The sequence below is a fragment of the Aphelocoma coerulescens genome, chromosome 5 (genome assembly GCF_041296385.1).
Source record: "Aphelocoma coerulescens isolate FSJ_1873_10779 chromosome 5, UR_Acoe_1.0, whole genome shotgun sequence".
In the NCBI taxonomy this organism is placed as follows: Eukaryota; Metazoa; Chordata; class Aves; order Passeriformes; family Corvidae; genus Aphelocoma; species Aphelocoma coerulescens.
In genome coordinates this window covers 32,540,658-32,561,592 of record NC_091019.1, presented here as the reverse complement: position 1 = coordinate 32,561,592, position 20,935 = coordinate 32,540,658, and the positions used below count along the sequence as shown (strand labels likewise).

The 20,935-nt window shown below is 42.5% G+C and overlaps 2 protein-coding genes across 2 annotated transcripts; both read right to left on the bottom strand.

Annotated features, from left to right (window-relative positions):
- Positions 1-52: 52 nt before the first annotated feature.
- LOC138110792 (disintegrin and metalloproteinase domain-containing protein 20-like) lies at positions 53-2,811 on the bottom strand. The gene is given in 2 exon segments (XM_069015982.1): positions 53-2,752; positions 2,755-2,811. Coding segments are annotated over 2 exon segments (2,469 nt in total). The 3' UTR covers positions 53-340.
- Positions 2,812-7,677: 4,866 nt separating this feature from the next.
- Positions 7,678-20,723, bottom strand: MED6 (mediator complex subunit 6). Its single transcript, XM_069017547.1, has 8 exons — positions 20,649-20,723; positions 15,079-15,238; positions 13,972-14,063; positions 11,670-11,752; positions 10,856-10,964; positions 10,283-10,398; positions 9,510-9,537; positions 7,678-9,132 (listed from the first exon to the last, which is right to left on the bottom strand). The coding sequence occupies exons 1-8, from the start codon at positions 20,668-20,670 to the stop codon at positions 9,005-9,007; spliced, it is 738 nt and encodes a 245-aa protein (XP_068873648.1). The 5' UTR covers positions 20,671-20,723; the 3' UTR covers positions 7,678-9,004.
- Between the last annotated feature and the right edge of the window lie 212 nt (positions 20,724-20,935).

The window sequence follows — 20,935 nt, the reverse complement described above, 5'->3', positions numbered from 1 at the left end:
TTGGTTGTTAATGAATGACAGAAGATGTTCACAAACATTTCTCTCACTGAACTGAAGAAAATCTTAGGTAAATAAGGAAATTGAAGTAAAGAATTTATCTACACCTGTTTTAAGAAGTTTGCATTTTTAAACTGTTGGTATGAAGCATAAACACAATACCTGCGGTTTACATCAATTTAAGAGCTCAGGGTACAAAGAAAAGCATGCCTTACTGCCTGCATTTATTAACTTAAAAGAAAATAAAGAGAGATAACATTTACTCTGCATTTAATGATATCACATGAGATTAGAGCTGTTCAGAATCTGTTGAATTATTTTAATGAGTTATCAGATGGCTCTGCTAAAGGGAGATTTCCTCAAGAGATTCCAAAGCTACTGCTTTTTGATCTTTGGTGGACTTTGACTCACCGACAGGCACATTTTCTTTAGGAACTTCTGGTTTTTTCAGTCTTTGAAACAACTGCAATGTTCTATGGAATTGGGCTTTTACCTTCATAAGCCATCCCTCTATTTCCTGTTTATAATGGATGGTAAGGGCTACTCCAAGGATACACAAAGAAAAAAATCCAAACAGTGTTAGTCTTACTTTTGCTCTCTGAGAAGTCTTCCTGGCTGGAGGGGGTCCACTGTCAATGCTACCTCCAAATCCTTGCAATTCACAGTATGGAGGAGCCCAGCCATACTTGCAGTGACAGTTCTTACGATTGTTACACACTCCTCTGTTATGACACTTTGTCATGTTACAGTCGTAGTTCAGCACTAATACACTCATACATGTCCTGTTGATACAAAGCATATCACTACCACATGGTGTGCCATCTTCCACAGCTCCCACATCTGCTCTTGGCATCCCTATGTGATAGTCAAGACCCCAACAATTTTTATCTCGAACAGGAGTTTGGATTAGCGTTACATGGTTCTGCAAGAAAGGTAATTTGGCTATGTTTTCACACTGAATCCTACCACATAAGATATTCTCAGTACTGCATTTTGTAAAATGGATATTGTCACGAATACCACAATTCCCAAACCGGTCACCCTGAGTATTCACTGCTTTGAAGCAATCTAAAGGAGCAACCCTGGCTTGTTTGCCAAAGAGATGCCGGCACTGTTTACTGTGGGAAGAACATTTTCCTTGATAGCAATAAATACCATTTTTGCAAGGGGTTCCATCTTGTAGGTATACATCCAGTGGGCACTGAGGGGAAATCCCATTGCAATACTCTGGCAGGTCACAGGTGCCAGTACTTGCTCTGCAGAGTGTTCCTGCTGGAAGGACCTTACAGTACTTGCAGCATTTTCCAGATGCACAGACCGAACCTGCAGTGAATGTGCAGTTTGCGTGGCAACAAGGATCCTTTCTGCAGTTTGCTGCTGAACCACAGTCACATTGCTCTCCGCTTTCTACTATCTTATTCCCACAGTATTCACGTGTCTTGGGGTAGAAAGTGCCAGGTGCTGGTGGTTGACGAAGGCACTCAGCACCACTTACAAGCCGGTCAAAGTACTGTTTGTAACTGCAGTCACTGAACGCATCAGTTTCAGCATTGTTTTCATACATAATGCATGTCTTGCGTTTGCATTTACAATCCGGTTTATCATGGCTCATCCCAAGATTATGGCCCAGCTCATGGACAAATGTGACAAAAATTGCGGACAACTTTTTCTCAGTGAAGGAAATAACAGCCGATGACCAATGGCTATCACACACTGTCCCTATATATGCCAGTCCCAGGCTGCTTCCAAACCACTGAAATGCAAATAAGTGAGCAACATCGTGGTACATCCGATGGTACAGATTTGACTTTCTCCAGCTGTTAAAGTCACTAAGTACCTTGGGAATAGAGTTAGTAATGTTTATAAAGTTGCTTTCAGTCCAGATCTCCAGTCCTATAAGAAACAGCCGGACAGAAAGCTGTTTGTACATAATGTCCCCAACATTGATGACTTGCATGACGTGCTTCAAGACTTCAGATTTGCTCCTGCCTGACTTCACAAACCGCACGTTGTCGACGACCACTACTATCTTCACATACCTGATGTGTGTCCACCAGTCCTTCAGCCCTTCGTTCTCCTCCTCTGCCTTGGGAGCCTTGAACCACGGCAGCACAGCCTTTTGCTGCTGCAGCACCTCTGGCGTCAGTCCGCAGCTGGGTCCCTCGGGGCTGTTGGCCTCCTCCATGCGGTAGAGAATGTGCCGAAAGGCCGGGTCATTGGGGACGGGCTCGATCTGGTAGGTATCATCCTCCACCCAGAGCACGCCCTGGAGGCCCCTGCCGCAGGTGCTGAGGGCCACCAGGGAGCCGGGGCTCCCCAGCACCTCGCCCTGGTAGAAGCAGTTGTCCCGCACGAAGGGGTGCTCCTCTCGGCGGGCCCCGTCCCGGCCGTAGGTGACCAGGGTGAAGGGGCGGGAGACCAGGCCCCTCCTGGGCTGCAGGCGCAGCACCCGCGGCCGCCCCGCCACGTTCAGCCAGTAGGAAAGGGCGGGGGCGTCGTCGCCGGCCCGGGGGCTCAGCTGCCGCGGCACCGTCACCCACGCGGCGCGCGGCTCCGCGGGCCGGGTACCCCGGGCCCCGGGGCACCCCGCCACGCCCAGCAGCAGCAGCAGCAGGAGCCCCGGCAGTGCCCCCATCGCGGCCGCCGGCACCGGCCGCCCCCGCGCGAGCGGGGATAGAACCTGGAAGGGGCCAGCCCGGGCGGAACCGCCCCGAGGCTTCAACTGCCGCCGTGCGGGCCGGGCCGGGCCGGGCCGGGGCCGGCGGGGGAGCGGCGCCCGCTCCCCGGGAAACGGCACCTGCGGCCGCGGCGCATCGCACACAGCCCACCCTGCTCTTTGAGCCAGGACAGAGGCTCTCGTGAGGAGGAGCGAGTAAATTAGCCTCCCCCAAACACGGTCCCAGCTTTTAATAACCTTCAGTTCAAATTAATGGGGGTCCTTCTCCTTCTGAGCAGACATAGCGAGGCCAGCCCCCAGCTCAGCTTCACACTCCTTGTCACAGATGTTTGTGTTGAGCAGAGGGATCATTTGGGTAGACCACAAGTGGGAAATACTGTTTTAAAATCTCAAAAGGTTGGCTTTTGCTTTTTTTGCTCTTTTTATTACAGGATCATTTGTGAGTGGACATCAGAAACAGGCTATTTTAGTCCAAGAGCGTATCTGGAAAGGCTTAGAGTCTGCAATGAGAAAGTACAGAAATATTCCCTGTGGTGACCTTAGCATGTACCTTACTATAGCTACTACGCCCCCTAGGAAAAAGGGTAGAACCAGGGGGGAATTCACTTCCACTACATTCTGTAATACAGAGGCTAACTAATAGTACCGAGTATAAAAGCCTATCTACACCACAGCTGCTATGTACCTACAACAGTGCACCTTAATTACAGCACTTATGCAGCAGCCATTTTCCCACATCATGTCCTTTCTAAAGTCTTGTGATTGCATAGCAATGGAAAGAGAACACTTACAGGTACATCTACCGCTTGGCTGCCATCCCTGTTTTGGAGTACAGCTTCATCAAGACACAACCGTAAGACAGTGATCTGGATTGTGGTAAGACAGGATGTCCTGTGCAACACAGCTATACACGCTGGTTTTTTGGCACATGGCGCTGGGATTCAGCATAGACACAGCTGTTACCTTTTGGGAACTCTTCACAACTTTCTTTTCAGCACTACAAGCACATTTGGGATGAAGTCCAACCTGCTATGGCCCTCATCTTTCTCAGCTGCAGGAGGTGTACCCTTCTACATGGATCTCAGGAATCCTGCCTTTTGGCACCAGCTTCTGTGTGCTGACCATCACCCTGGCACAGGCAGCAGCACTTAACATTTCAAATTACCTGAGACAGGCACTGCCCCTCAGGAGGCTGGGCAGTGAAAGAAGAAGCTGGCAGAATGCTCAGAGATCCTTCTGCTGCCTCATGCCCCAGGGTCCTGAGTGGGCTGGTACCTTACGATGGGCACATGGCAGGCCTAACTAACAGCTGTGGAGGTTACCAACAATTGTCCAAAGGTGCCTCAGATTCTGTGGTTTGGTACCGTGCTCATTCCTTGCAAGCATGGCCAGCATTAGCAGCATACACCTTGTAATACACTACCTCAGATTAAAGGAGTGAATACAGGATGCCTGCTTCTATTAGGATCCATATAGGAGGATCTTGCTAGATATCCATCCTAACTCATAACCTGTTATAGCCTTAGATTAATTTTCTTATTAGTTTTAAAATTACAGAAACTGTTTCTTGTGAAGTCTTTTATGTGCAGATAGTTGTTGAATGATTGTCCACTACTTTTAGATTATCAGCTTTACATTTCAGTACTGTGAACTACGTCAGATTATGTCTTTTGAAATAAATATAACCCAGACCACAATAATGGAAAAATCCTGTTATATAATCTGTATGCAGTCTGTAGTGCTATTTTTAAATGCATGTTTCTGCTGTATGATCACTCCTTAAATTATACAAAAGACCCTACTAAATCACTCTGCCAATCTGCAAGAGTCATCTTACCATCCCTACCATCCCCTGACCTGAAGTTGCCTACTACTTTCTTTCTCTTTTAATATAAACATAAAAAATACTCAGGTTCCACAGTTGAACTCATGACAGATTCTTGGGAGGAAGTGTCAATGCAAGTTTGTGACACTGTGTTCAGCACCTAAGCAAGTCCTTCAGCATCGAGCTTACATGAAAAGGGATCACACTGTTGGTGTTCAGGTTACCAGTGCCTTGCATTTCTGTATTTTGACCAAGTTAAGATCAAAGGGGAAGGAGGGAAAGATTCCCATTATATGACAATGAACAGGTTGGAAGGAAAAATGACTGACCTTACAGTGGAGCAGGAAAAAATATCATAATCTGAAGCTACTTCAACTGGCTTTCTCATGAGTGTTTTTCAATTTTCTTTCAACCTTGTAGCTCCCTAGAATTTCAAATGAAGGTACAACTTGTGGAATTGAATCCTACCAGCAAGAGGTTTTTCTCACTTGCCTTCCCTTGAGTCTTTAGGAACAGGTCACAAAACACCAGCAGCCTGGTGGACCATAGGTTGAAATTTACTGGCAGAAAGAAATGAAGCCTTTAGACTGCTGAGAGATCAATAATACATCATAACTCATCCCACTGGGAAAATTTCTCCCCACTACCCATCCACCTATGATCCACATTTTAGGCTACAGGACACACAAGAGACCATTTGTTTGTTCTGTGCTTGATTACATGACCAAAGCAACACTTCATCAAAAGTTCACTCTCCTCTCAAAGAAAAAAAAAAACCTATCTTGAACATTGAATGCCTAGTTACCATTTCATTTGCTCTTGAAAAATTATTGAAAACAACCTTGAAGAAGTGTATCACATCAGCTTTTGTTCAAAAACCATCTGTTGGTCAGTGAAGCCAGTCTATTTGTGTAACACATCTTCACCCTTTTTCTCACAGGGGACCTCCACCTCTCAAAGTGAAGCTAATCTATTCCCTTTGCCTTGTCCCTCCTCTTGCCTACGCCCTTCTTGCTCCAAGAACAGCTTGCTCTGGCAAACAAAACGTGCTGACTGACCAGAGGGCATCTTTCTTTGCTAGGAAAAGGTTACCAAAATATGAAGTATGGAGGCAGAGTGGCAAAGAGGAATGTGTGAGAGCAACATATAGCCTGGTCAGACCTTACTTAGTGAAAAGATGACAAAGACAGTATTTCTGCTGCACCTGAGACACCATTAGCTTTACACAGTAAACTGAGGCAGCTAGAGTGCTCCTCTTCCTACAGTCTGGCTGGATTTTTGCACACATGTGTACATATACACACATGTACATACAAATATGCGTAGCTGTTCATGGGTATACAAACATTTACATGTTCATTCAGGTTCTGAGGAGAACTGTTTCTATTTGAGTTCCAGGTAGTTTTCAGCTACCTCATGATTTAGGCAAAGAAAAGTCCTTTTGAAGTCTGAGTGGTTATTATCTAAGAGCAAAAAGTAGAGATAGTTCTCTTGTACAACCAAATCTCACCTTTATACAGAAGAAAGTGATGCAGAAGCAAAATTGACAAGTGCTTGCTTCTTTCCCTTTCACCTACAAGCTTTACAAATACTGAACGTCCTTTGGAAGGACTTTGGATTTTGCAGTCAGGTTCTAAACCAAGAGAGAAAAGGCTTCTCATGCACTGAAAAACATTACTGACTACAAGATATCTGCTTAACATCTTAACAGTAATATCTGACATAATGCCACTTCAGTAAGTTAATGTCATAGCTCGCTTAACTAATAAAATTATTTTAGAGTATCTGGTCAGCAAGTAAGAGGATCAGAAGATATTTCAGTTCCTCATATGGCAAACCTTCAGCACTGGACAGCTACTAAGAAATCGACACAGGTAACATCCCTTACTGCTTTATAATGTAACTTGCTCAGGGAAAGATCATTCCCCTGGAAAAGGCTTATCACATTCAAATGCTTGTTTCATGAACGGAAGCCATTTTCCATCCTCTCAATAGCTTAGATGCTGGTGCTTTAACTCAGATGGGATCAGACCAGGAATCCAACCTCTTTAGCACCCTTTGACACCAGCCAACACCAGGTATTTCTGCAGAAGGCAAAAAGGCTGCTCAGAGATGTAGAGGTGAAGACAGTCTGCCCCTTGAAGTTCCACCCTTATCTCTGATCAGCTCAAATTCTGAGCATGGAGGAGTATAATGGTTCAGTCTAAATGTAACTCCAATTCAGTTTCATTTACTTGTCCCTCTATCCTTGTACTACAAGACAGAGCAAGTTCGCTCCTTTCCTACTTGTTCCACTATTCAGTTTTTATAAAGACTCAATATCTGTCTTTCCAGTGCCATAATAGGAAAACTCTGACTCATTTTATTGCCCTTCTTCAAACCCTTCTACTTTAGGGAAACTCCTTTTCAGACATTGAGTTGTACAACACACTTGATTTCAGGTGAAGTCCAGTGACTCAGAATATTTTGCTCATACTACGTTCTAGCATCCATTGTTGGCCACAGCTCTATGTGTCTTCAGCAATAAGCAAGCTACCTTTCTTCTGCTAGTAGTGTTAAATATTTCCTTGGTGCATGAGTAGATAATTTTTCTCCATTAAAAAAAAAACTAACAAAACAAACAAAAAAACCCCAACCAAACAAAAAACCCTCACCCCCCCCCAAAACAACAACAACCACCCACCAAAAAACCCACCCACAAGCGACACCCAACACCCTAGATCTTCATTAAGTGCAGTCTGTCATCTTTCTTGCTTAAGTTTTTCCAAATTACATACAGGTTCTCAGGTCCTTTAATGGCCATTTCCAAGGACTTTATTCTGACCACCAACAGCAAGGACTGCTGAGGTTCCTCACCATTCATGTCTCATTTCTGGAAATCCTGGCTTTCCATCATGGGGGTGGATGAGGCAATGGCTTTGGTGCTTCTTCCACTATTTGTTGTCAGAGGCATTTCTTTAATACAAGAAAGAACCAACACCCTTTTTTTCTAAGTATATTCACACCACATTGTCTTGTTTTGAGCATCCCAGCATAACTGCTTTCTATATTTTCACTTGATTTAATAGTTCCCACTAGCTTATTATCTACTTTTATATGAATTTTGAGAAACGGCTGTTCAAACCTGATCCAGGGATGAAATAAACCTAATACAGACTCAAGTACACGAATACATGAATTTCAGACCTGTATCTGCATCAACCGAGAACAGCTATTGGTGTATTTACATCTTTTACCATTACAGCTTTGGATTATAGGACAAAAATTACATGGAACTTTCTATCAGTCTATAATAAACAGCTCTGACTGGAGAGCTAAATTACTGAAAAAGTGTCTTGTAACCTGAGAATAAATTTGACACAGCTATCTAAGCATACTTTAGTCTTTCTTACTATCTACATTTTGGTTGCTATGTACAAACCTTTTTCTTGCTTACCACAGTTTACTGTATGAACACGATTAACAGTTGTGGAAAGAAAACAACCTGTTTCAAGGTTCACTCCACTACTTCAATGAAAAAACACAACCAACCTAATAGTAATTTCTTTTCAATAGATGATTTCTAATTTTTCTGAGAAAAAAAAAAAAAGGTTTATGTAAGCAATATGCTTTAAAAAGTGTATAGCTGTCAGTGATGTTTCTCTTCCACCATCCCACTTCCAAAAAGGCACATGTCTAATGAAGGAGCAAGGAAGTGCTGGGAGCACAGAGGAAGAGATGTAATTGATATATTTGAGTTACAGTGAAAAATTAGAAATATAAACAGCTTCACTGAGTGTGCAACATCAAGAAATTTTAGCCTGTTTTATGTCATAAATCTCTCTCCAAAAACACGAACTTCTATAATAAACTATCAGCTTAACCACTAAGTAAAATCAGTGCCCAAGAACATCTAGAAACCAGATAGCATTCTGACATCTAGCTACATGGATTTGAGGGTTCATTTATCAAATCTTTTATCTTCATCCCAAGCACACTAAAGGCACAGAAATTTGTGGCAGGTAACCTAACTTCTCCTCCTCAAAATAGAACACAATATATTCCAATGTCCAAGCAAAAAAAAAATGCAGCCAGCACACATGACATATTTGCTACTAACAAAGTATACATTTAAGAAAGGCATTCCAGCAGTCAGGAGTTTTATTTGCCAGGAATTCCAATTCCTTTTTATATATAAAAGTTTCTTCTTTTTACATAGGAAGCCTAGACACAAAGGATGCAAGAGTTTGTAAAGATTTCAGGAGGCTGCTGACTATGTCCATGTAAAAACCACTCTCAGAAGCCAATATTCAAAATAAGATGAAGACTGAAAACACCTCCTTTGAGGCAGCTCACATCCTGACATTAACCACTTGCATGAGAGGTTTCTACAGAAAAAGCTGTTACAGGGATCTCAGTCCCTGAACTGTCAGTCTCAGTGGAAGAGCTTAAATATAAAGAAAAGGGAGCAAGAATCTCCTGTTTTCCAGGTACTGACTAATCCAGACATGTAATAGCTTCTCCCTTCACTGGAGTCTCATTCGTTTTTCGGGTGGTCCTTTAGCACCAGCACTCTGAGTATTCTTTACAGTCTCTTTTTCCTCTGGCTTGACAGCTTCAGGGGCCGGTTCTGGTTCCTTCTTGATTTGATCCACTAAAGATGTAACAGCAAAAGAAAGTTAAACCTCTGATTTTCACTCCTAAAGTACTCTTCAGAGTATTTAGAAAACATTGTTAGTGTCAAAAGGGCAACATTAATTTCAAAGGTGTAAGAATAAGCAGGGAGTAAATTAATACTTATATGGGTTAGAAGGTGGAATAGATTGAAGTGATACAGTTCATGCCTTTCCTGTTTGGAGGCTGCCTATGATCAACTCAAATTCTTCACTCTTATCCATTACTTTGCACAATTAAGCAATGCCAGAATTCCAAACCACCTCACAGTAGCAGCAACAAGAGCTTACATGGCAACTGAAAGATACTGCATACAGGGCCTATTTTTTAAGTCTTGTTAGAATATTACAGTTTTACCTGGGATAGGCTTTTCTCCGGGCTTTTGCTGTGGGGGAAGAAAAAAAAAAACAACACATCAGTGGAATCAAAGTTGTAATTCTCAACCCTTCCTGCTATTCATTTAGGAAGCAAATGCAAGCAATGCACTCTTATATGTAAGAGGTGAGGGTAGAATGGGTCACTCAATACACTTTAAACAAAATCCAGTTAACATTTTATAACATTCAGCTTTTCCTCTGACAGCTGAAAAACACTAAAGCAAAAAATATGCAGTTAGCCAGTTTTTCCCGCATCTCAGGAGCACTTTTGTGGGATGCTGTAAACATAATTTCATTTACTCCCAAGCAGAAGACCTGGTGGAACAAATGGCTACCAAAACCAGAGGTAATCACAACTTCACAGAATGCCAAGAATTTCCATGCTAACTAATGAGTCTCCAGAACAATGGAGTAACTAAAACAAAATACTGTGATGGCTTGATTGAATTCACAAAGCAGGAAACTGGAAGCAGCAGCAACATCTGATAGCTGAGAACAAACCCTCTGTGATCAGATAAGGAAGGTGTACAATAAAATTCACTCTCATCATTTCGCCAAGGTCTTACAGACTCCTGCGATTACAAAGGGAGATCCTACACTCCAATGTGACCCTTCATGTCAAATTTATTATCAAATCCGTGTTACTATTGCAGGAATACATGAAATTCCCATTCGGTTTCAGCTGTTCAAATACTTATGACTGTCTTTTAAGTTCTAAGTTACAGCAAAAGTTGCAGCTTTTGAGTGTCATACCTGAACAAATCTGGGTGGAAACTTTTGTCTTAGGTCTAAAAGCAAAGCATCTACCCGTTGTCTTTGGAAAATAGAGCTTGGTTCTTCTTTCTTCTTGGCTTTTGGTTTAGTTTTCTCTGCAAGTCACAGATATATTAGAGAAAGATGTATTAAAATTTATTTTCTCTTAGCAGCTCTTTCTTGTGTGACATGTTGGTATTTGTCTCTCCTCTGAACTTCACCTCTATTTTCTCACTGATATTGGTTTTTTCTTTTTTTTGTGGAAGACAGATTAAGGATGATTCTTACCTCCTGACAAACTGGTTTGGCTTCTGAAAATGTGTTTTGGTCCCCAGTGGGTTGAAGAGTTGCCCACTTTGTTGACACACAGCTCACCATTTTCATCTCCCACCCATGCCTCGATGTTCATTCCCACCAGCATAGAAGGGCAAGATTCCTTTCATCTGGTAGAGAGCCCTAACTTACCCTTCAGACAATTCATCTCACCTCTCCACCATCACTGTGCATTGCATCAAGCTTTTCCCTACATTCCTCTCCTCTCCCTAAGTATGCAGGAGAATCTAGGAATCATACCTCGTTCTTCTTGATCTTTGAAGTGCCACCAGTAGCCCTTGGATGGGTGATAGCGACAGTAGGACATAGCTTCTTCAAAAGCAGACTGAATTCCATGCACTGCGGTGAGCTTTCAGAACAAGAATGTAAGGCAGTGTTCAGAACTTAAGGAGAAAATACAATATAAATTTTTGAAAGCAGGTATTTTAAAATTAGTATTCGATATTCATTTTTGTTCTAGGAAGGGAACTTGGAACATCCAGTTTTGGGCTGAGAATGTAATTTCTTTAACTGGTTCTCACAAGGCTCTTCTGAAGTGCTTTTCTAAACTGACACAGAAAAACTTGCAAAAGCAGTAGTTTACGAGAACAGAAGGAATCAAACTTGAGCATCCAATTTAAAAAGAGCTACCACATCAACTTAAAAAATAAGCCTCATTTAAAAATAAATATTACATTAGCTTAACATTAATGTTCCAAAGCAAGCTTCACTGATTATGTATTTAATTACTATTTCATATGTATTTGTCAAATAATTTTTCTTTTGATTATTCAAACTTCATGCTGTTTTGCCAGTTGTGTAGCTTCAGTTACTCTGGTCCTTCATCCTTAAACAATGCATCCTAGTGTTTGGGCAATACTGCAGTCTCCAGGATCTTGCATTTTCATGTGGGACGCACATGATATTAACCAGTGGCATTCGGTTTAAGTTACTGCACCGTCACTACACAAGATCTTTCCTCAAAATAGTGAAGGAGAGATTTAAACAGCCTGGGGGACAACCAAAAGTAAAAAGAGATATAAACCAGTATACATCAAATGCACAGAACACTTACAACTCTGGAGTTAATGACAGACCCTAAGTCAGGTGCTTGATAAATCACTCCAGCTATAATATAGTAGTCAGCCAGTGGCATAACTGTGGGAAGGAAAAGAAGAAAAATGCAGGATCAATTTAAAGCTCTGGCTGAAGACTGTGTATTTGTTGCTGAATTTCAGTCGTAGCAGGAGAAATTGCAATACTCGCTCTATCACAAAACTTTCTCTTCTTCATCTTTTCCTTCAAGGTGCTTTATTTGCACCTTAGGCACAGACTGATAAGAAGAGAAAAACAGAGGTCTGCTTTACAGATAGAAAAGCATGAGCTTTAAATTCCTGTCCTACTGCAAGCAAATGACTGGCCTCACAGAACTGGGCTTTTCAGAGCTACACTAGAGCTACTACCAGTCAAGTGAACTGCTCTGGAAGTAATTCCACTAGCCTTGGCTACCAGTAGAAACCCACAATAATGTAAGATCTCATTCTTCTGGACTCAGCTTTCTCTAACTTGTACAGTCCTCTCAGCTAGATTTCCCAGACCAAATGGAGTTAAGCACACACAGAGCATGCTTTTCTAAATTAGCAACATTCTGCCAAGAAAAGACTACCTTCCAAAAGCATTTGCTAAATCAGATTTGGAACCTCTACTGACCAATCAAAAATTCTTGTTCATTAGAGCTGCAGTGCAGAGAACACGACAGTTGCCTCTGTAACTCTGCCAAACATTGTTCAATTGAGAAACCATAGCAATGCTCTAAGCTTCACATTCCTAAGGATCTTACCTGTGCACACGTGTGTTCCAGTTCCTCCATCTGTACTAACAATTCAACTAGTACTTGCATTTTATGAAGCTTGGACACCTGCCTAAATTAGCGGTCCCAGACAGCTGGGTGCATATTACAGCCAGTACCCACTTCTCCTCTAAAGAAAAAGGATGCACTTCCTTGCAAATGGAGCAAGACACGGAACAGCAGTTTTACTGTCTCACAGCTCTGTACCAGGGCCTACCTTCCTAGACAGGTAACTCTCTCTAATCAAAGATTTTCTAATATCACTTCAAACAGGCAAAAAGTTGTCTTAAAGAATTTCAAACATAAATACATCTGTTTTAAAACCACACAGAAGTCATAAGACAGGCCCGCATCAGTTGTATTTAAGTGTTCTACACTAGCTATGAACTCATTAAATTTCAGTTTTACATCCCCATTCCCATGTCTCAAATATACTAATATTTGTACCCTGATAAAATAAAACACATGGTAACATCTGAGCTAGGGAACTATGCAACTCAATCAAGGTACCCAGCACAAACTTTACAGTCACGGTGGGAAAAATGTTACCAAACAAGTCTCAGTTAGGTTCCACCAAACATACATCTGCCTTACAGCATAAGTCTAAACACACATACTGTGGAAGCTCTGACTCCAGTCTTGATCTGAAAGGTGTTAAAACCAGAAATTAAGGGCTACATGATTATTCCATACTCAACTTTTAGAAGCTATGTTCAAAATCTCTAATAAAGAAATAATTCAAATAACATATTAAAGAATCAATCATGTATGTTTTCTCAATATGGAACTGCAATATAAAGGGATCGTTATCTGATATAAGCAAATAAGAAACATTACCAGACAAGGCAAATTCCTGTACAAGACCAAAATGCATATGCACAGCCTAAATCCCTAAAAAAAAGTTAAGAAATAACTAGCACTAATCCTGCCTTTCTTTCCTACAAAGCTTACTCTGAAATAACCTTAATTATTTTATATGAACATGCAATAAACAGGTAAGACAGTCCAATAACTATTGAAACGTGGCTACATATTTGTTTAATCACACACACATAAACAAATTCAAGGTTAAAAAGGAATAATGAAGCCAATTGCATGCAGATGGGAAAAAAAAGCTAAGGTATTTGATTTAAAAACTGGAAAGGTGATCAGTGACACTCTAAGAAGGAGTGGTGCTGTTATCACAAGATTCCATCGCAACAAGAAATGGACACTCTTGCATAGCCTAACAGATAAATATGACATGGAATGAACGCTATTAGCAATTTCCTGCAGGAAAATGTAGCACAGGGCATCACTCTCATCTGCTGTTCCCAATTCCCCACAAGATGGCACTCCCTGCTGCTGGCACACTGCAGGGAGCTGCTGGAGACAGGATCTCCCCACCACAAGGCCTCATACCCTCCCAGTTAGACTGGAGATAAAGACAGGAAAAGGGCAACAGAAGTGCTTAGACACAAATTAGGAACTGCTAAAAACAACTGACTGATCAGGCTTCTCAACAGGGGAAAGAACTGAGTGATTATACCTTGTGTTGGAGATTGCCTTTGCTGCTTTCGGATAATGAACAGAATGGGCTCTTGAGCATGAAGAAGGATGTACTCCACTCCAACCATCTGGCTGAAAAAGAAGCAACCAGAGTAAGTATCTTCCTTGAAGTAACATCTGCAGGATGTGAAGAGTGAGCAAAGGGGCCGGCAGTAAAGCAACAAAGTTCTGATGCTTTGAAAGCTTTTCTTTATAATGTGCAGTAAATAAAGGCAAAGGATTTCCTGAGCTAACTATCAAACCCTAGGTGCATAGACAAAGGGAGTTATAACAACCTGACACAACACAAGTAGAACATATTAGCAACAGATAAATAGCAAGAAAGGTAACAATCTATCATCATGTCATTTAAATACAGCAACAAAGAACTGGTGTATGATGTGATCATCTGTGTGTCTGATGTAAAAGTCTCTCTGCAACCACATCTGAGCACAAATTACTTTATCAATGAACTTCTAGCTCTGCTTCAAACTCCCTGTCATATTGTAGAGTCTTTAAATAGTTCTCAAACAACTCACTTGTGCTCAGTGTAGCAGATGGGGAACTGAAAAGAAAGTTAACTTGCACATGCAATCTCATTACACAACCATATGTGATCAGTTTATTTACAACACTCACTACTCTTATTATCCATACTAAAAAGCCAGCTCTTCGGAGGAATTATGTACTAATTATGGCACATAGCCAGCAGTACATGGAAATACAAACTATTTATGAACTCAAAGTATCCCCTAATGTAAACCCTATTCACCACAGAAAAGCATTTAACTACGTTATGTTACTCAGGTTCTGTTGAGCTGGGAGGATGAGAGAAGACAGCTTTTCTATTTCAGAGAAATATCTAAAGGGTGATTTACTGGAATCTCAAAAGATACACAGAATCCTTCATGCTTAATGCTTCCTTGAGATGGCATACGAAGAAGTAGAAAACCTCCAAATACCAAAAAAGCTGGGCTTTCCAAAAGTGGTGGGACTAAAAAGCACCAAAGAGAACGAGGTTTCCAGCATGCTTCCATTTAATCGCCAAAGCCTCTGAATGGAGGGCCAAGGGATACTGCACAGGAACCAGCTGTAAATTACAACTTACTTCAAATGGTCCAGGGTCATCCGCTGCATTTTGACAACTTCATTGTTACATGTTCGGTCATAGAATGGGTTACTTCGCTCTGAGAAATAGTCCAACACACTCCCATTGTTTAATATTGGAATCCAGGAGCTGTCAACCCAGGAAATTCCCAACAGATTATCTGGGAAAATAAATCTACACTGAGTACCAACGCAGTCAAAAACACTACAAATACATAAGAGACTAAATTGCCACCAGTTAATGATTATAGCAGAGAAAGGAGGTGGAACACAGAGTCAAACACACCAGTTAAAATTAAAGAAGTATTTCACAGAGTTCAAATAATAATTGATAACCTTTAAGCTTCTGCAGTTCTCTTAGCAGTACACAAGAAAGAAAAAAAAAAAAGACCCAAGAAACAACAACACAAAGATGCTATTTTTGGGCAGATGTTTCCCAGTAGTCTTGAACAAGACATTCTATCCAGACTATAAAATTAATCTGCCAAATTGCCTCCAGCAAATTACTTGTTCCATAACTCAGTGGATATTACAGAAATCTAACTACCGAACACTAACAATTATATTAAAAAAGTAAGCTTTTTAAATGAAACACACTTTATAACCTGCAAGTCATTATAGGCCAGTTAAATTCTTATAGATTTAGGGAAATATGAATTAAAGTCCCTGCATTTTATTATCACACTGCAGCAAAGTGATGTTCCTCAGGCACAGCGTCAACAACCAGTTCCATAGTCAACAAATTTGCTAACACTGGAGATCCAGGAGGAACCTTGAAAAACACCCTGAAATTCATCCATTTGAAATCGCAGGAGCAGCAAACAGAATTTCCAAGACACAAGAAAGCAGGAAGAGACATGCATTGTTTAGATTAAAAAAACCCGTAAGTGATGAGAAGTCACTGAAGACTGAAGAACTGAAATTCCCTCCTCATGGGAACCACTCCCTAAAGCTCATGCATTATATACATACCCAGAACTCACACTTATCATTCCACTGAGAATATTTTACTTCTGTGACAATTCAGCATGCTCAAGGATCACTGCATCAGTTTCAAAAATGTGAGCTCATATACTATTAGCAGCCCCTCGGAGGAAGTGTTAATAAAGTAACACTACCTGCCTAGCAAACCAGGAAAAATGCAACAGAAATAGTTACACGTAAACCATTTTTCCTTGCTAATCTCAGAATTTCCAGCCTAACTGTTTCAGGCGGGGCAGGGAAAGGGAGGGAGAACTCTAGAGATAGTCATGTTATCTCACATAGACTATCCTCTCTCCTCACTATAGAAAAGGAAATTTCAGAAACACTGCACTAAGATCCATTATTAAGCACGTGGTAGAGCTGTTTATTCCAAATGCCACTCAAACCCCTAAGAGCTCTCCTTTCAAAAGAATCTTAAAATCTTAAGGGCTTGCATTCTTCTCATAATAAACTCTCACTTTATATTTCAAATACAAACTTTCCTTGTTTGTATGATTAATAACACCTGCATTCTCAGAAGAATGTCAGACAAGCTTTAGAAAGATAATATAGCTATCGTGCTGTATATAGACTGATAAATGTATCATAAAATGGAATATAAAGTTGGACTCTAAGACTCAATTATCCACAGCTGCTTAGTGCCAGTATTTATAATAGCCTTTATAACTAGCAAGATCGTTCTCTTAACTATTCTTGGAAAAAGGGGGAGGAAGAATAAAACAAACCATGAACCTGACATGCCTGTTATATTGAAGGGTGTACTGTTTATTTTGGGTATGAGAAAGAAAGGATGGTGTTCCTGCTTCCCTGTTCCTTTCAAAAATAGGACATCTTGTGCAAAGCATTTCTTGTGGAATTTGCATCACAGATGCAAAAGTAAAGTGCTTGTGACAATACTGCCAATCTGTCATGATTTTCAAGACAATTTGGAAGACAAGCCAGCAAGCCATGGCAAAAAAAGAAGAGTAATTCACACAACGTGTTGAACCTGGCCTTGTCAGCCAGGTAGCCCAGCACTAGGCTTTGACAAACCAAGAGGAACAGTAAAGTAGCCTAACAGGGTATTGGGTTTGGTAGGGGGGGTTACAGGAGTGGCTTCTGTGAGAAGCTGCTGGAAGCTTCCCCATGTCCTACAGATCCAAGCACAGACCACAGTAAGGAGGCTGTGCCCCTGCAGCCCATGGAGATCCACAATGGAGCAGAGATCCACCTGCAGCTCCTGGAGGACCCCACACTGGGGCAGGTGGATGCCCAAAGGAGGCTGTGACCAGTGGGAAGCCACGCTGGTGCAGGCTCCTGACAGGACTTCTGGTCCCTTGGACAGAGGAACCCAAGCTGAAGCAGGTTTGCTGGCAGGACTTGTGACCCTGTGGGGGACCCATGCTGGAGCATTTTGTTCACATTTCTCCTGATGCCGAGAGCAATACAAGCCATGCCAAGCAGCCCCATGAGTTGCCAGGCCCTGCAGAGCTGCCAGGTCATGTTCACCTGGGCAAAGTAGTGCCAAAGTTGGCCCAGAGGGTAGGCAGGTCAGAGGCCATGCTCTCTGTGACAATGGGCACTTGTCCATCCTGACCCAGCTCTGGGGGCTGCAAAGGTCTCAGTCATTCTGGAAAACTGAGGAACTGCCTGTGTGACTGTCATAGGTTAGCATTAGACCAAACCACTACAGTGACCAAGCTAACCATCCTGCCAGAAGGTACCCAAAAATTTTGAGCAGGTTGGTTTAAGTGCAGAATACTAATCTGCATTATTAATTCCGCCAATTTCAGAGACCAAGATGGATTAAACAGAATTTCGTCATGACCTGTACTTTAGACCACACATTTCCAAAATTTGTGGAGATAAAATATTCTAATACTCTTGGATTGGTGAAAATGCAGTTGTTTTAGTTTCAGTAGTATCTATTTTGAATTTAAATGATAGACCCACATTATGGTAGGCCCAAAGGGATACACAGTACAATTACACCAACAATTCATTTTTCAGAGGTGCAAAATTTTGGATTTTTCACTACTAGTTTTGATGTGTCATGCAGAGAAATCTGGGATGCCTTTTGATAGGTGAACCCATTGACCATCCAGCATTCTACCTTAATTTCTAACCCTTCTCTTCCCCAAATTCAGGGAATATTATTATCAGCTTTACCCCTTATCTGAGTCCCATTCATTTTTTAAATATATAACCAAAGTGGCTAGGCTTAAACCTGTTTTACTGGAACATATCAGCTTTTGGAAACTATCATGTTGACTAATAACCCTAATTGGGGGAGTTATGCAGGCTATAATGAATACATTTTTACTGTGAAGGAGAATGGTTCTAAAGAAGGTGAAAGGAGAGCAATAGGCAGGGGGGGCTGGGGTCTGAAAGAGCTCCCACCCTTTGGCCTGAACCAACGTGCTCTTTGTAGGCAGGAAGGGACAATTAGATGTAAACATCATTTCTGACAATGAGAGGAGGGGACTGGTGGAAAACATCCCAGCATCCCTAGCAGACTTCCTAGCTCCAGTACAACCAGAGAATGAAACAATAAATTTCTGATCAACAGCAGAGGCACACATTCAGTAATAACCAGATGCAAGGGCCTGCTTAGTAAAGTTATGATACTGATCGTTGGGGCAATGGGAAAAAGGGTTTTATGGCCATTCCTGTAACTCATGGAGTGTCCCAAGTGGACATACTAAACCTACGCATGAACTTCTATATGCCAGAATGTCCCCTTCCATTGTTAGGATAAGACTTACCCTGCAAGCTAAACGCTCAAGAAGCTTCTTTTGAAAACTGTGTACAGCTATGCATCTCACAGAAAAAGACATGGAAAGCTCAGATCTGCTTACCAATTAACCAGACCTCAGAGAAACCTGAAAATGACATCCTGGAAGTAGTACTGATGGCTGCTTAGGGTTTCAATAGGAATTTAATACCTGTAAAGAAGCCTTGTTCTTAGGAGTATAGGCTGGTACAGGATTGAAGAGCAATAAATCAGATACCTCAACTCTGTTGTGTGGATGGGCTTCTTGTACCAGGTGAAAAAACCTGTTTTGGGACAACAGCTTCGGAGAAATTCATGGAGGACTGTCTCCTGTGGGAGGGATCCCACTGTGGAGCAGTTGAAGACTGTGAAGAGTTCTCCTGCTGAGGAGGACAGAGTGGCAGTGCCAACACATGTGAACTGATCACAACCCCATTCCCTGTCCACCTTTGCTGCTTGGGGGAGAGAAGGTAGAGAATTCTGGAGTGAAGTTAAGCCCAGAAGAAGGGAATGGTGGAGAAGAGGTGTTTTTAAGATTTGGTTTTATTTCTCATTATCCTCCTCTGATATAATTGGTTATAAATTCAATTAATTTCCCCAAACTGAGTCTGTTTTGCTCGTGACAGCAACTGGTGAGTGATTTCATCTCTGTCCTGATCTCAACCCACAAGCCTTTCATTATATTCTCTCTCCCCTGTCCGGTTGAGGAAGGGAGCGATAGAGTGGCTTTGGTGGGCACCTGGCATCCAGCCAGGGTTAACCCACTGACAGTAGATGAAAAATAGAAGTATACCTCAAAATCTACTTAATATATTGAACTGTATTAGATAAACGACGTCGAGGGAGCTTAAAAGATCTGGAGTAAGACAGAAGGTTCTCGCATCAGCTAATAACTCAATACAGCACCCCTCCATTAATTGTTCACATAGTTCCTTCCTGTAATCTCAAAAAAGGCAGTCAAAAAACCACACAGGTCTACACATAATCATTAAGAATTTGAAGACAAAAAAGCAGAAATTGTGGCATTATCAAAATTGACCCTTCGTGAAATTTCCTTAAATATCTGCTCATGTTCGTTCTCTGAGACTCCACCACACAGGCTTCTGATGTTAGTCTGTTCAGACACTCTCATGGAGAAAAATAACCTACTTTCCTGTGGCCTCTGAGCCCCCACTTCTTCTCTCAAAGTTCCAATTCTTCACAGCAATTTAACTTCTACTTTGTTTAGAACATAAGTCTTCTTTAATACTTTATTCAAATATCACTTCTTCTTCAAAACATAATCTCTTTTTATTCATATCCCTGACTTCTCACCCAAATGTTTCTTGTTTTTTGTTACTTCAGCTTTCTTTTCCCGGCTTTCCTAACACCTGGCCTGCCTCACCACATCCACCTGAGCTGCTCTTAAGATTACCAGCCTCACTCGCTGCGCTGGTCCTGTGCAAGTCCCACACACACGCCAGCGCTTCCCACTTTCCCCACACTTCAGAGCTGAAACTCTCTTTTTTAGCTGTTTCCTTACGTCGCCATCTCACCGCAGGACCTCCTTATCCACCCTGAAAAGGCAGAGTCTACCAGAAGGAAGCTTGTTTTCCCCAGGCGGCCCTGAGCACACGTTCCCAGCCTGCCCGCACATCCAAGAAACCAGCTTTTTGGGCAGCTTTTCCGCCCGGCCGTTCCAGCTTCCAAGGACCGGCACACCACCACACCGACCCCCTCCTGCGGCCGCCCCGCGGAGGACTCTGCGCCGCGGGCGGAGCCGAGCCCAGGCCGGCGGGCAGGGCCCCGGAGCCCCGGGGAGCGAGCCCCGAGAGCCGCCCTCGCCCCGGGCCTACCTCGGATGTCCACAGCCGCCATGGCCGCGCCGTGCACGTCCTGGGCGGGGCGGGGCGGCGCGCAGGAAGCCCAGGAAGCGGTCCTGGAGCGGGGAGGCGGAGCGGGGAGGCGGAGGCGGAGGCGGAGGCGGAGCCGGAGCCGGAGCCGGAGCCGGAGCCGGAGCCGGAGCCGGAGCCGGAGCCGGAGCGGTGTGGGGCGGAGAACGTCCCTCGTCCCAACATGCAGTCGCTGACGAGGGAAACAAGTGCGTGAAGGTTTGTGCTGCCCCAGCTTCTCACCACAAGCC